Below are 15,685 nucleotides of genomic sequence, written 5' to 3'. Positions count from 1 at the left end.
TTGGCAGTAACTTAACACAACTCTGATATGGCTGCCCCTCAGCAGGCTTCCAAAAAGCTGGCCAATCAGAACAGAGTGGGCTCATCAGGAGGGGGGCCTTAAATAGACAGGAGCTCAAACTGCCTGTTAAGAGACAGAGGCTGAACTGAGGGGCTGCATAAAGGGCCAGTATAAGATAAATAAGGAGTTTTTGAACCAGTGAACCACTCACAGAGGTAATTAATCAGTATGTCTTATGCTGCATTCACATGGATTCAGGCAGATGGTAGACGGCAAACTGGATATCATTTTAGTGGACGAGAGCAGGATGGTAAAATTAGGTGAGGTTGGCAGAGAATACCAGCAACAGTAGCAGTAGACAGCATTGCTGTCAAAAGATATAAGATTAAAATATTTTAAATTTTTGCCATCCTCAGTGACAGAATTTACAACTGAATGTTACGTAGTTCCCTCACACAAGGAGAAAACATGGGTGATTTGGACAACAAGAAGCTAATAATTTTATTGCAACAACACCCGGAATTATATGATCAGAGCTTGAAATCCTACCAAGGTTTTTGGGGAATTTTGTAAGGAATTTAATTCATTAATTAATTTTAAGTTTGCAATAGTATATTAAGAGAAAGCTGCATTTTATAGTTACATGCATTACTAGAATAATTACATAAAATAACGGACATGGAATAATTTAATTTAATATATTTTATTCCATTCTTTGTAAGCAATACGACATCACCATATCATCATGCGTGTATCGTTTTGCTGTCCTGCCATTGCGTTGGGCTGTTGGACTGTTTATTTTTCCCATGCTATCCAGAAGATGTTGTCCGTCTGCCATCTACCATCTGCCTGAATCCATGTGAACGCAGCATTAAACAGAGATACCCTGTTTTTTTCTTTCTTGGGCACTTTGTCAATCCTATTGATCCCATCATGTAGCAGACTACCATGGCTGGAACAAGATGGAATTAGATGGTCTGGGGAAATATTTTTTTTTCTACTCCCAAGTTATTTCTCTACAGCGAGATAAAACCATAAACAGCCATTCATCATGGAGCTGTGGCAGGATATCCTCTGTGACCAGGAAGAAAACTTTGTGTGTGACAGATTCTATAGCTTTGTGCAAGCTGCCACCACTTCAACATCACCTCTAGAGTGAAGCCAGCAGGAGACTTTTTGTGGAAATTAAACTTGGCTGGTTTTGTATAAATAAAAGCAGATATTTGCAGATTTCTAGCACTGGCTCTGCAGTGGAGTTCCTTGAAACCAGTGTTTAACTTGCAGAAAATACAATGGTGTTGCCATAAGGGAAAAATTTAATCAAATCAGTCATCAAACACCTCTTAGTTAATCCCCCTTGTTATCGTCCACATGGACATATGGTGCACCTCTTTTCAGTCCAGTATCCCCAGGAATTATGTCCATATAGAGTTTGTACCCTGCCACAGATCTGTTATTAAGATTCACCTTATTATAAACTGTAACCGTGATCTTTCTTGAACATTAATCACGTGTTTTAGTTGCCAAACCCTAACCATACCTTAACCATAGTTTATTTGCCACAACCATGGTCTTTCCCCAACCAGTAGTGGAAAAATTACAGACCCTTGAGACAATATGGTCAACCATTAATTCTTTTAGCTCCTCTTTCACTATAACTGAAATATGAAGGATCTACCACAATTCTGTACATACCACCATTATTAATAATTTCAGTTGCCCTCTTTCTGTTTAAAAAGCAACATGTTTTCAATAAGCCTTTTCTTGGGTAGAGGTGACCATTTTTAAATGGTACATTGGAACAAAAGGTCTTTCATCTAACATCGAGCTGACAAAAGCAGTGGACTTTATGTTTCTACACTGGCCTGAGCCCTAGACAAGGATCTCTCGAAAACCCCTGTGAGAAAGCTGAAAAACATGCTGCAGGGCATCCTTTAAGGCTACAGCCAACCATCAGAGAACTTGTGTTAGGGGCTGCACAAGCCCTGCATTCTCAAGTAGATGTGTGCAGGATCAATGGATATTTGCTCTATGTTATTAGTGCAGAACATGGTAGCACCTTGCTCACGCACTAGTGCCACACAACACTGCAAAGTAATGTGGACTGACAGAGTTGCTTAATGAAGCTTTTGAACATTTCTACAAGGGCGGTGTCGCTCCCCTGGCTACAGTCAGTCATGGAGCAGATTGGGTGCTGTCAGGGCTCCCAGTGTGAGAGTGTGTTTAAACTGATAAAGATGTCAGAGGAGTCCCTGCTCCTTATCAGCCCTCATTGTTCGGCTCTTTCTCTCTCACTACACTCAGTCTGCTGAGACTGAAGTGCCTTTGACAGCCCCTTCGTTTTCGACTTTTCTCACAAGTTGGGGCTCTGCAACCTGCCCGCACAAGCATTAGGTTGCCGGCTAGATAACACTAGACTGGACTCCATGTGAGGCTCATTGATCCTATCTAATAGTGATATGAATGATAAATAAAATGCAGGTGACACTATGTTATCAATATAACATATGACAATATGTTTATCCTATCAGCATTATTTTTCTTGCCAAAGCTCCATGAAGTTATAGTTTACCCTTATTTCTGAGAAGAGAAGAATGTGTAAATGAGTGTGGGTTATTAGCATACAGCTCTGCTACCGTATCTCTCATGACAGAGAAATGAACTGCCTGCTGGCATTTCTTCGATCTATTCCCTACAACATTCTAAGCAGAAACAATTATGGAAAACATGGCAGCTGACATCCAGCCATCCCAATACATTACGCTGACGTGCTTACACCCTCCTACTGTTGTGTATCATTGGCTGACGTAGCTCCAAATCAATTTTTTTAACATAGAAAGATGCAACTACTTAATAAGCGGCCCCCTTAACCCCTCATACACCCTCGCAGCAGGATGTGTGTTGTGGCAGACTCAGAATGTGACTGTCTCTGTGAATTAAACACTCTCTGTCAGTCTGATTCACAAAGTATCATAAACGTCCAGGAGGATCTACTGCCACATTCATCAGACACATTAGGCAGCTAACGGGAGAATACTTACAGAGGACATTAAGGTTGTCTCTGGATCGAGCCCAGGAAATTAACAACTCACCAGACAGATACAATCCATGGCAGATATGAGCGATGGGAGTAGGAAGCATGAAGGTGGGGTGAGCCCGTCTCTGGCTTGTACACAGAGTTGGCTTGACAGAAGCAATTAAGCCACTCAGACTCATCTGCCTAAGCTACACCACTCACTTCAGTGCAAGGGGAAGGTCTGTACATATTCTGATAGCCCTGCTCCACGGTTGCAGCAGTTATAAAAGCCCATTCATAGCATGACTGTGAGTAGCTACAGTTCATGGCTAACATGGAGACAGAAGACTTGCTGTGGAAACTCAGGAATATACAGCTGTGCAACATGTTTGTGCTGCTGATATTGCTATTCCAATTATACTTCTTTGAGTGAAATGTGTTTTTTTTGTTTAAATAAAAAAATGGAGGTAAATTCTGAAAAAGCATATGTTTTATGTTAGAATATGGATATATATTTTAAACGTACAACAGCTGTTGTAGGTTGCTAAGCACTCCTCTGTGTTTACCAGTTAGTCGTTCACTTTGTCTGTCTTTTGTTTTGTGCTATAAAGTTACCATACAGTTTAAGCTTCTTCTCTGAAAACAGCTGCCTGCTGTGTGTGAAAATGACATTACTGTGAGCAGTGAAAATGAACCAAAACAGTAAAAATGTGGGCTGTTAAACTGAAACAATGAACTGAAAGACACTAAAACACTCCATCGAACTGAGGGGAACTGAAGAGTTGGGTGACAATTCTTTGTAGGTTCATCACTAGGATCGACCCCCTTCACATACAAGTAGTCATGGGATCCATTGTTAATATACAAATATTGATTATAGCCACCTTAAGTCTTTGAAAATGTAATCACTACATGCAGCTGCAACATGTGAAGCTGTGTAATGAGTGTAGATGTACAGTAGATGAAGCACTTGATTGTACCATCCTCCCAGATCAAGTGTAAAACTCCTATTGCCAACTCATTCCATACAGTGAACCAGGCTATATGCATTAGTCCTAAACTGAACTGTCAAAACTATAAATCCAGAAAGAGCAACATGTGCATGCAAAATAATGCAGACAGAGCCTTATTTCTGTCTACACACGTCAGACATAATTTGCTTAAGCAAGATAAATCTCCAAAGAGGTTGAAAGAAAAAGCATGTGACCTAGGGTTTTTTTTTTTCAAACTCACTGCAATTACAAAGCCACAAGTGAGTAGAAGCATCATTTTATGTGCACAGTGATTCATTATTCAGGTTTAATGTCACTCTGTGTTTATTTATCGCTAATTCCCCAGGTCAGAATTAGATAAATTAGTAATGTTTACATACATGATCGCAGGAGACTATGTTTAGAAAAAGAACTGAGTTGCCTTCTCCGACTGAGCATTGAGCAAGCAGGATGAATGCTCGGAACTAGAGATCCCAAAGGCAGAGCTGTGGCTTTTTTTTTTTTTTTTTTTTTTTTTTACAAATGTCTTTGACTGCAATTTAATTTCCCTCTGGAATTCACTTAACCATCTCTAACTCACATATCAGACATGATAAAGTGGACTGAAGTGGCAAAATATCCTCCTCGACTTCAGTTTTTGATTTTGTTTCATTAGAGCTTTTTAGTGTACATTACTTGAGTTTGATTTGCTTCATCTTACCATCCTCTCTGATCTTGACAGGTTCAAACAAGGAAACACTATTGGAGGGAGCCCTTTGTACAGCAGGGGGCCGTTTCTAGACACCATGCAACATCCCAGCCACTTATCAGAAACAGACCACAACCAGATTGTGTCTTTAATTTATCAGTATTTTTTGTCGAGCCTTTCTATAGATGATTATGGTGTTATTTGGATTCTACTGGAGAGTTTTTGTATTATGTTAAGCCACTGATGCCAGGGCTCAACTTTGTATCACTCTAAGGGACTTTCTATTCAGTTGTGCCTTGTGTCCCAGGTTTGAAAGGGGATCTAAAAATAAAAGAACTCGAGCAACCTGTCAGCAGTTGCTGCATATCAAACATACACTTTCATGTTGTTTGCTGGTGTTTGTTTGTTTATCCTTTCTGAAGGATTTATATAGATGTGCTAAACATAGAAAACCTTCTCATCTGTAGCATTTTTTAATATTTATTGTTTTCACATAAGCTTTAATGTACTGTCTGTAATGCTTCACAATACTTGGATAGTGCCAGTCCTCAAATGCACATATTTTCAGTTTGATTTGATATTAACTAGGTATTGCATTTGAGTTGCCCAATTATAACCAGGATGGACTTGATAACTGTCAACAGTCAGTTACTTTAAACGGACTGTGCAGATATTAAATAATTAATTTATTCGCATTTTGATTAATTACATTTGAATGCAGGCAAATACATGTGTACACTATGGGTCCTTCCACATGGGTCTGATGAGAAAATCTCTTTAAATTATGAACAAATAAAAAGGCTTCCAGCTGTAGATAAGGAGCAGCAATTTTGTACCCCATAAATTTAAAGTAACAATGTGCCTATCTATATTTACATGATCATATTTGCATATTTAGATGCTTATGTACGTTATATAAAAGCCTCATGAATCTATGCTGGAAAAATGTCAACAAAAATCTATTTGAAGCCAGGCAAGTTATGTTTTCATAAGAGAAGAGATGCGGGGGCTCATTTCTCTTTCAACGGTTCATTTTACTGACCTTAACCACGTCTTCGTCTGTGGAGCGACACTTGACTGCTTCAGAGACATCTGTAACAGAGGCATCTATTCCAATGGTTACCACCTTTACTGGGACAGCCACTGTTTTCCCAGTCAGCACAGCGGTGTTCAAAATCTCAGAATCCTACAGAGAGTGAGAGAGAAAAAGAGATCAGCACAACACTTGTCAAAGGCCTGGCAGGTCTACAATCCACCCAATAACAGACTAGCAGTAATTACTAGCTAAGAAAGAAAAAGAAAAGTGCAAGTAACAAGTACTACTGAAAATGACCCAAAGAGGCTTGGCGTAGCTCAATTAGCCACTCAATTAGGTGAACCACTGTGAAATCTGAACCACAGTTGGGTGGACAGCTAATGACTGATGCCTGCTGGTGAGCACATTGTCCAGTACACTGAACTTCCTTTGTTGTATTTGGTAAAAAGGTGAAACATGCAGCATTTTATTTTAATAGATTTTTTGAGTAGCTACTGTGGAGATTGTAAGCTGAGAAGTAAGATATGAAATTAACCATAATTATTTGGGTGTTATTCTAATTATTGTGAATGCAATTATTAGACTGAATAAGAGAACATTCCCCTCACTACCATGCTCTTCAGCCCGCTAATTGCTGAAAGTCATTAGCATAACATTGTGGTTGGCTAGTCACCATAATTACAGATTGGCAGATAAAATTTACTGTAGATTTGAGTTGATTATTGACAGGGGACAAATTAAATTTGTGAATTAAATGAATTATATTTCATGTGGGGAAATTATCTGTGCCCTATTGCATGAACATTTTTCTATGAATCATTTACTTCTCTGCTCAGACACATCATCAGTTACATTACATGAAATCACTCAATGTTTCAGTTACCAGGGTTAATCCAGCTTTTATTCATGTTGGTTCACAGAAATTTGAGGCCTCTCTTTGCTGTCTCTGTGGTGTTTGTGATTACCATCTTCGCCTTAAGCCCTGCCTTGTCCAGAATACACAGTGCATGCCACTTCTACCTTCAGTCTTTACTGTATGCTTGGCCTCTTTTTTCGTTGGCCTTTTCAGTATTGAAACACTTCCAGCAAACTCAGTGCCCTAAAGCATTTATCTCCTATAAGCCACAGGGGGCATGACAATGGCTTTGTCTTATCCCTGCAGGGGAGGTTGGATGGGCTGAGGGGGACTTCATAGATTGACTGAGTTATAATAATAACAATACAATTTATTGATAAGGGGTTGTTTTTGACAGGCATTCAAAGTGCAGTAAACAACAATAACACAGCTGGTACCAGGAAAAATATGGTATTTAAATGCAAAGCAAGAACAATACAATAAGAACTACCACCAAAAGAAAGTACAAATAAGCTAAGAACAAAAATATATTCAATGTATTTCATAATGGTGGGAAAACTTCTATATGGAGAAGTAATTACAGAATGTAAATACACTGAGCAATTGTTGCAGGAAAATATCAAAAAATTGTTTTGATGGTGTTTTACCCTCTCCCACTTCCCTCATTTCCTGTCTCCTCTTAATATTCAACTATCCAATAACGGCAAAAACGCCAGAAAAATGATTTTAAAAATGAAGTTTCGGTTTCATAAAAATCTAAAGGATTATAACTTAAGGAACATCTTAATGTAAATTAATTCTTACTGGCCTATCAGCTTTGGCTTTATGTAAAAAACCCCAATGCTGCAATTTGCCCCTGTAGTAGAGGTACACTTAGTGAGTGACCTCAACAGTCTAGACAGCCCTGATTCTTTAAGTTCAATGGCATAGCTTCATTACTCCGAACATAAATCTTAACCTTTCATTATACATACACACACTCACACACCACTATTGTCACAGAAGATAATTGGGGCCAATTAAGATAAGTTTGAGGTAACTTTTGCTCTCTAAAGTCACCCATGCTCATTGGATTGTCTCCTCTGCCTATTCAGCCCAAAGAAAGAAATTGCACTTCAATTACACAGATTGCTATGGACCACTCTGTACCACATTAGATAGCTACCATTGAGGTCAAAGTGTACCTCTCAATACTTGCGCTGTACAGTGAACGTAGCCTCTTTCCTACTGGGGAACTGAAATGACTTTAGTTAATTGTACAGCATGACAAAAGTCTCTCATTGTAAGCTGTTTTCATTCTGCTATTGGGATGGTCTAACACAAAAGCCCTGCACTGATTTCCTTAATCTCAATGGGGCAAGAACCCCAAGACACTCTATTTTTTCTCCTCTGTATTGAAGATGTGCCAGAACTCAAGACATTTCGGTTCTATTCCACTGAGGTAGCTATTATTTTTCTTTTAACAGAGAAATCTAACTCCTGAGTGATGCCTGTTGAATGAAATGTCACATTCGTTTACAGTAATATTGCTAAAACTGAGAAGCTCAGACAGGACCAATCTACAGTGTCTTACTTGCTGTCACCACAGTCATATGCACTCCAGAGTCACCAGGGAAGTACACAGGATTTGTACACTGCTCTGTTAACTCGGTTTCTAAAGACTTCTCCTTAGTGTTTGTGAGCTTGTGAATCAGAGTCATTCAGAAAAAGAGAAAAGGCGGATTAAGTTTGGTTGAAAGGAGCCTGGCCGTTTGTAAGCATCAATTACTGAGTTCATTCAGCTTTGGAGTGAAATGATTATTAGTTGAGCCAAGAGATACCAATGAATCACAAAAAAACACTTAATCTTCAAATGGCTTTTCATTACAATTTTGTGTTATACAGAAATATGCATGCCCCTCTCTCTGTGCCGCTGACTTTGATTCAATTCCCCTTAAAATTGAGGATTGCTGTAAATTAATTCTGTGTCTGCTGGGATTCCTCCATTTCCAGAGGGTCGTCTATAATACATGATGGGGTAAATGGTTGAGACCTGGTGAAAGCGGAGGCTAATGTTAGATTACAGCAGCTGGAGATGACCCAGCAGGTTGAGAGCAGCAGAGAGCAGGGCCTGGCAGTAATAAGCCACAGTGGGATCTCACAGTAATGCATCAATGGTCCACACACTCAGACATAGACAGGGCAATTAAACACAAAATGGAGACCAGTGGTGCACATCAGCAGCGTTCTCAGTTAGCTTAGTCTGAATGAAGACCCAATGAAATATGGGCCTATGGAACTGGAAAAAAAAGTCTATTAGCTGATGAGAGTTTTTATCATTGTCAGAGATGTATGGCTTTCTTATATTTGATGCAAGATATCCTAAAGGGGAATTTCAATAAAATCTACTTTGACCCTTTATTTTGGAACACTGAAATGTGCTACATGTAGCAATCTTTATTTCTTGGATGTAATAAGCTCCATTGCTTGCAGGACGTACCGATATTACCCTCTTCACATCAGTTTAATATGCATTTGTTTTGAAGAACCAGAAGGATAAGAGCCAGTGGTAGTATAGCAGCCAATATGTACATTCAGATGAGGTTAATGTGAAATGGAAATTATACTGCCTGAACAGGAGATTAGGGATGTAGATATTTCTTGTAAATGTTTCTGTGTCCTGTCAGAGCCATTTCCTTTTGTTTCAAATAATAATGCAACACATTTCTTGACAAATCTGACAAAATGACAAAAGGTATAAATTACAATGAAGCCTGAGCCTATTGGTAATGCCCTCATTTGCTTACAATTGTTGCCTATTGTCTTAAGATTAATGTGGCAGTGACAAACCGTGAGGTTATTGTACAATAACACACCATGCAGAGTGCATTTATTTTAATAAGCACACTGGTCTGGATAGATAATCATACTGTATATGAGTATAAATGTTAGTACAATACAGTATATTGCTAATTCATTTACTGTCTTAACCTACCATCTAAAAATATTAGTTTAGAACGATGATGATGCCTCAGTGTGCAGTTATCTGAAGATATTGTACACCTCCAGACAATCAGTATTAAGTATTCTCTGTGACATCCGTAGTAAGCAGAGGTAAGATTGAGCATAGAGGCTTTTATGTGAATCAGGTTCAACTTGCTGTCCCTCAGCTCTCTGTGCCTCCCCATGTGTCATCATTTTTCATACTTCCCACTCCACTAAATATGTTTGCAAATAAACTCATAAATTCTATGTCCTACTACTGCTGAGGCTTTAAACAGCATGGATCATTTTTTATGTATTTTAGTCAAGCTTATTGTGCTAACTCAACACATGGATACTGTGTCCTTCAATGATATTACTGGAGGACATATTCAAAGTTTCAATAAGACTGTACACATATTTAGCCTATGAATAAGAGGAGTTACATGAAATAACATCCTTTTTGTCAGATACCCTAATTAAAATATAAAATAATTTTCTATCCATGAAACATGCTTTGCACAATAGTTCTTTTGATTCTCGACTGTTGATATGATGCTGGTGTTTGTGCTTTACTTATTAGCTAGTCTGCCCCCTCAAGTCTCACAGATAGGTCTTTTTGTTCAATAATCTGTAGGAGAACTGCCTGTCTGCTTTATCAAGGATCTCCCTGTTAGCATTCAGCACGCTGCTGTGGCTGGTAATGTGGTCTGGGCCGTAATTTCTGCCTGTGTCTCGGTTGGATCTGAAAATAAGTGAGATTTATGGTGTCAGACTGAGTGACACAGGCAGCATGAGAAGTAGTGAAGCTACCCGTCCTGGTGTTACGATTAGCCTCTGCTTCTACCCTGCACTAACACATCCACATTCTGACCCAACCACCCTGGTTACAAATGAACAGGTCAAGCGCAGTGTGTAGTCAAAGGATTTTAATGCCTGCATTATTCATGGCACAGCAGAAAGAAGAGAGGTCGGTAGACATAGTGTATATGTCTGGTGTGTACAACTATTTAAGTAAACTTCTCATTGTTATGGCCACCCTACAGCTAACAGGCTGGCAGATAAACCCAGGAAGCACTTCTCAGGACAGTAAAAAACCCAGTGAGCCAAAACACCTAATCTGCTGCTTTTACTACCATGATTGATGACTTGTCATTGGACATGAGCCTCTTTATGATCTTTCATGTCATTTCAAGAGCAAAAACATTAAAAAGGGCCATGAAGCATGCCAATAGTCAACTAACCTACAGTAAATGAAATATTCATAGTTCTGATAAACATTTTCATCCCTTGGTGCTAAAGTAAGCTATGTGTGAAGAAAGTGAAATGGGAGTAGGGGGATAGTGAATTACACACTGTAGACACTGAACGCCAATCAGACAGTGTCCTGGAGCTATTAAAGGGACTAAAAGAGACATGTCCTTTCATCAGCTCTTCTCTCCACATTGTGCAATGCTCAATGTGGCACTTCCTCCCCTCTATTCCAGTGGGCGTTTAATTGGCTAGAAGTGAGAAACATGGAAGAGAGTGGGAATAAAGGCCTTGGAAGAACCATGCAGAGCGATACATCACTGCATGACAGCGCACTGAAGTGGTGGGATGGTTGTGAAGCCAACACACTGCCTTTTAATGAGGGTCTCTCTCTTGTTCCCTTCTTTTCTCTTCCCACTCTTGCTCCTCCAAGAATGAACCAGTTCCTCAACCAGTCTTCCCCTTCTCCTCTCCTTGTCTCCTCCTGGCTGACAGGATGAGGGTGGCTGTGGTACGTGGCACACAAAGACCCGTCTCCACTGGACGGTCATCCCTCACTGCCTCCTAAAGCATCTTTAAATGCTTTTCGGTAGCTGTGTGATGTCTGAGGTACACGCCGGTCAGAGATCTGATCTGCTCATTACTGTTGACCATGACTGGTAGGGAGAAGATTGACTCAATGGTTGTCTTTATAGTGGATTCACTCCACAAAGTGTCACTTGAAAAGAAGAGGTAATGAGAGATTATGCTGAGGATCACATGGACAGGACCAAATTAACAGGCATGTCGAGGGCCACTTTACTAGGTGCCACAAGTCAATAATTATGAGATATAATAGAAAGGGCACTTTATTTCCTGCCAAAGTACAGAGTAGAATTCAAGCACACAAAAGTGGCAATATGTGAATGAGCTTAATTGTTAGGCTGGCTGCTGTTACAGAGCCCTGTAGATCATGGCCCATGGCACATTTGTAGGTGTAACTTCTAAAACACACTGCATTTCTTTTTGAATTAGAGAATAGGTTTGTGGGATTTGCATATATTTTGGAAGAATTCCTAGTGAAACTTTTGGCAAAACTCTGCGCACTGAAGTCGTTCCTTCATTAGCTAATTGGCATCAGCTGCTTCTTTAATGCTTCACAATCACTGGCTCCTTCATCAGATGCTTGGCTACCAGCTGACTAGTAATGTCCAATCATATTTATGCAGGTGTATAGTGTGGTCTTATATAACATAACACTCCTCGCATGCTGCTCACCACCTCCTTATGTGCTATATTTGTGACATTGTTGATTTAAGATTCAGGACATGTTTTTTTTTTTGGTTAAAAGGAGATTAGTTCCTCCAGCACAATCCTCACTGCTGCTCAAATTCTTTGGGAGATCTCTCAAAGAGCAGAGCCAATTCCAATTCAAATCTAACTTTAAAGCCATTTGCTATGAATGGTCCATTCCTTGACACAAGTGTCTCTGACTGAAATAAAAGAATAAAGCATCTTCCCTCTGGATATCTGACTTTAACTTGATTTTAAATGACCAAGCCAGTGCTACAGTGTGAGAGCAACATGGTAAGAAAAAGACCATCGCCAGACAAAACAGTTTGCTTTCCTGAAACTTCTCACACTACCTGGAGGAGAAAATGCTGAACAGAAACTCCCAGGCTTAATGGACTCATGTGGTGGGATGATTTATGTTGTATTGTTGCCCTCATAAACTTCGAAATAAGGGCAACCAATGACGTATCACGAGCTCACTCTTTCCCATCAGAGCTTCTTGGGTGAGTGGTCAGATATACAAGAGGAGTCACACAACAGTTCATGGATGGTATTGATGTTTTAGTCACACTAAAGTGCTCCCATCTGTAAATAATTTATGAGTGCAAATGATTTATGGGGAAACTTTGACTGCAGTGAAGTGTCAAAGTGACATGCTGCTGACGGAACAAATCCCCGCACAAATTTTAATTACATTATGAATTGTGCCTGATTCCTTAATCTGCAGTACATGGCTTGTAGACAAAATAATCTACCATGTTAAGGGTATTTTAAGGGTCTTACTGTATGTGTGACAGAGATAGTGTAGGTTTATCAAATGCAGTTATAGTAGCCTGTGCTGCATCCATTCATCTTCAGGAAATTTCTTGCAAACATGTCTGTCTTGCGATATAAAAGTGCTATAAAAGTACATTAACAGAATGAGTATTAGTGTCTACTTTTAAAATAAAGTAAATTATTGAGGGTTAGTGCTGGAGGGACGAAGCCACCCTCTGAAGCCAAGTGGCCATGAATTGCACCTCATGCTGTGAAAATGAGCTCATGAATAAAACATGGCTGTACATGGAAGTACTATATTTTAAGTTTATAGGACAAATCCCCTGCAATTCTCATGGTATTACCATACCTGTAATACATCTAGATCAATGGGTCAGGAGGGAGGAGCGGGAGTCCCTGGTGAATTTCAACGACAGTCAGAAACAGCTCTGGAAGAATCAAGGTCAGGCACCAGGGACACACCCAGCTCTCTGTTCACCTGATGAGTGAGAGATCTGCGGGGGCTCAGTGGAGGGAGCTGCTGGGAGTTTTGACTGATGCTGGCTCTGGTAAAGCAATGCTTCTCTGGTGCCCCTGCTGTTTGCCCATTGAGCTGGGGCCTGGAGGCCAGAAAGCAGGGAAACAACCCTGCCTGTGCCAGTCTGCTCAATTTCAGTCCAATATCTATCTCATTCAGCCGATCGATGAAGAGTTCTTCACCAACAGCCAACCGTGCCTGTGGGGGATGACCTCCTGATCTTTGTCTGATTTCTTCACCCGGCTCTGATCGAGATCCATACTGCCAGCTTAGCTTGGCTTAGCTGCCCTCTGGACACAGACCTCTCTCAGCAGGCATAAAGGTCATCTCTACTGTAGAGTCCATTACCGCTAAAAAAATACAGACATTCCTCTCAAACCTCAGTGGGCCAGGATTAAAGGCAGAATGAATAGAACTGGGCCAGAATGTGAAGTGGGATGTTAACAATTATGGGCAGATGTGAGATATGGGCATGTGCAGACCCTGTCACTCTGAGATTGATCTGTCAGTCTGGATCCTGCCCTTGACTTCATCCCTGCTTTTTGCCTTGCTGTTCAAACTTTTTTTCATCGTAACTGACAGGGTAAGAAGAACAGAGAGGGCTACCATGACAATTAGAGAAACTAGAATATAAGTGGTTCCACAGGGCACAGGTCTTAACCATTTTCTGTAGACATAGCAAAATAGAATTTTACACAAACACAGTGTTTTATGCATGAATCATGCAATGCATTGCAGGTCATCTATAGAGAATTGAGACGGCACAGCGAACAAGTAATTTGACCTCACTGCTGGAGGAGCTTTCAAAAGCAATGCAGAAAGGTTAGCTTTCTTGAAGGTAACTGATAATTTTCTGATGCCACTGTAATGAGCAGGTTTTGCAAAAATAGGTTCTGCAGCAGCAGATTGTATTCATCCAAGGCTCTAATCAAATGCCACAAACACAAAGAGAGGTTGTGTGAATGTGTTTTAAAAGGTAACAAACCCATCCCACTCACTTTTACCTTTTCGATTACAAAAGGATGTCAGAGTATATGAGTGACATTGAAAGAATTTGCCATTAAAGTATGTCAGATCTTTTTGAAAGTAACTCAGTGTGCAGTAGTCTCATGTAAAGGTAAAGTACTTCATCCCCTCACTTCCTCACAGTGGAAACGAGAGTCAGTCCTTCCAAATACCTTGACCATCCTATGATGAGAGAGGAGTTAAGGAACAACCATTTGTCATCATATATTGTCCTTATTAGCATTACATGTAGTATGACACATGTGCATACTGTAGCAGCCTCAATTAGTGCTTCCACTTCATCATCATCTCTAAGCTGTAGTAGATGCTAATGGATTGTTTGCTAGGGGTCCATTCATCAGCCCCTTATTGTAAATTGTACAACTCACGCAATATGAAAAAAAAAGCAATGTTTTATCTCAATCCACTAAAACAGCAGGTGCACGCAACACAGACTCAACACTAGTGGCTGATCGAGGTTAATAAGATGACTGAGATCAGGTATTTTCAAGCAAGGCATACAGTCCAAGCTTTTCTGATAAACAGCTTGCATGATATTAGCTGCGCACATGCTGCATTTCTGCTGCAGGATTAGCTGGCATATAAGTGCTTCTGTCTGTATGTCTAACTATGCGTTTGATGAATGGTTCTGCAGATTTCACTTGCCTGGCAGAGAAGATGTGCATTGCAACAGAGGGAATGGAATCGAAAGGAGTAAAATGAAACATTCATTGGAGGATGTTGATAGATGACTTTATCATGTGAGAGCAGAAGTGGCCAGAGAAGGCCGGGGTGATGATATATTGTTTAACGATACATTGGAGCGGTCCGTGAATACAAACGGCTGCTTTCATTTCTCCTCATCTCTATGCCCGCGAATGCTTGTGTGAGTGAGCACAGTTTGGTGTCTTGGCTGGAACAGGAAGACGGATGGGTCCAGATATGATGTATGTCCTGTCCTCCTGCTCCCTCTCCATCACCAGGCTTCCACAGCATGGGTAATGATGATGAGGGCAGCCTGGACAGGAGCGTATTACTTCACGATGGTAAAAGATAATGGACCAGCCTCCTACTGTGCAGAGGAATCTGCTCAGACATCCAATTACTGCCTTTAAGATCCATCTCAAGATGACCCAAAAAAACACACAGTTCTTTCACACTTAAAGTGAAATGGAAGATGCCAACACAAGGAGGCGGAGGGTGACAAGGGAGGCAATTAATCTACATTGTTAATATATTAATTTATGTTTGTCTGGAGCAAGCAGAAAAAAATGAGGAGAGAAAAAATGTGGAGAAAAAAGAGGAAAAGATCTG

At 40.2% G+C, this 15,685-nt stretch overlaps 1 protein-coding gene across 1 annotated transcript in view; it reads right to left on the bottom strand.

Annotated features, from left to right (window-relative positions):
* Positions 1 to 15,685, bottom strand: part of si:dkeyp-14d3.1 (transmembrane protein 132C) — a 118,649-nt gene that overhangs the window by 13,014 nt on the left and 89,950 nt on the right. Inside the window, exon 5 of the mRNA XM_042421345.1 lies at positions 5,739 to 5,882. Within this exon, the coding sequence (XP_042277279.1) occupies positions 5,739 to 5,882 (144 nt within the window). The remainder of the gene's footprint in view (positions 1 to 5,738; positions 5,883 to 15,685) is intronic.

Source organism: Thunnus maccoyii, chromosome 9 (assembly GCF_910596095.1).
Source record: "Thunnus maccoyii chromosome 9, fThuMac1.1, whole genome shotgun sequence".
NCBI lineage: Eukaryota > Metazoa > Chordata > Actinopteri > Scombriformes > Scombridae > Thunnus > Thunnus maccoyii.
This window is presented reverse-complemented; position numbering and strand designations above follow the sequence as displayed.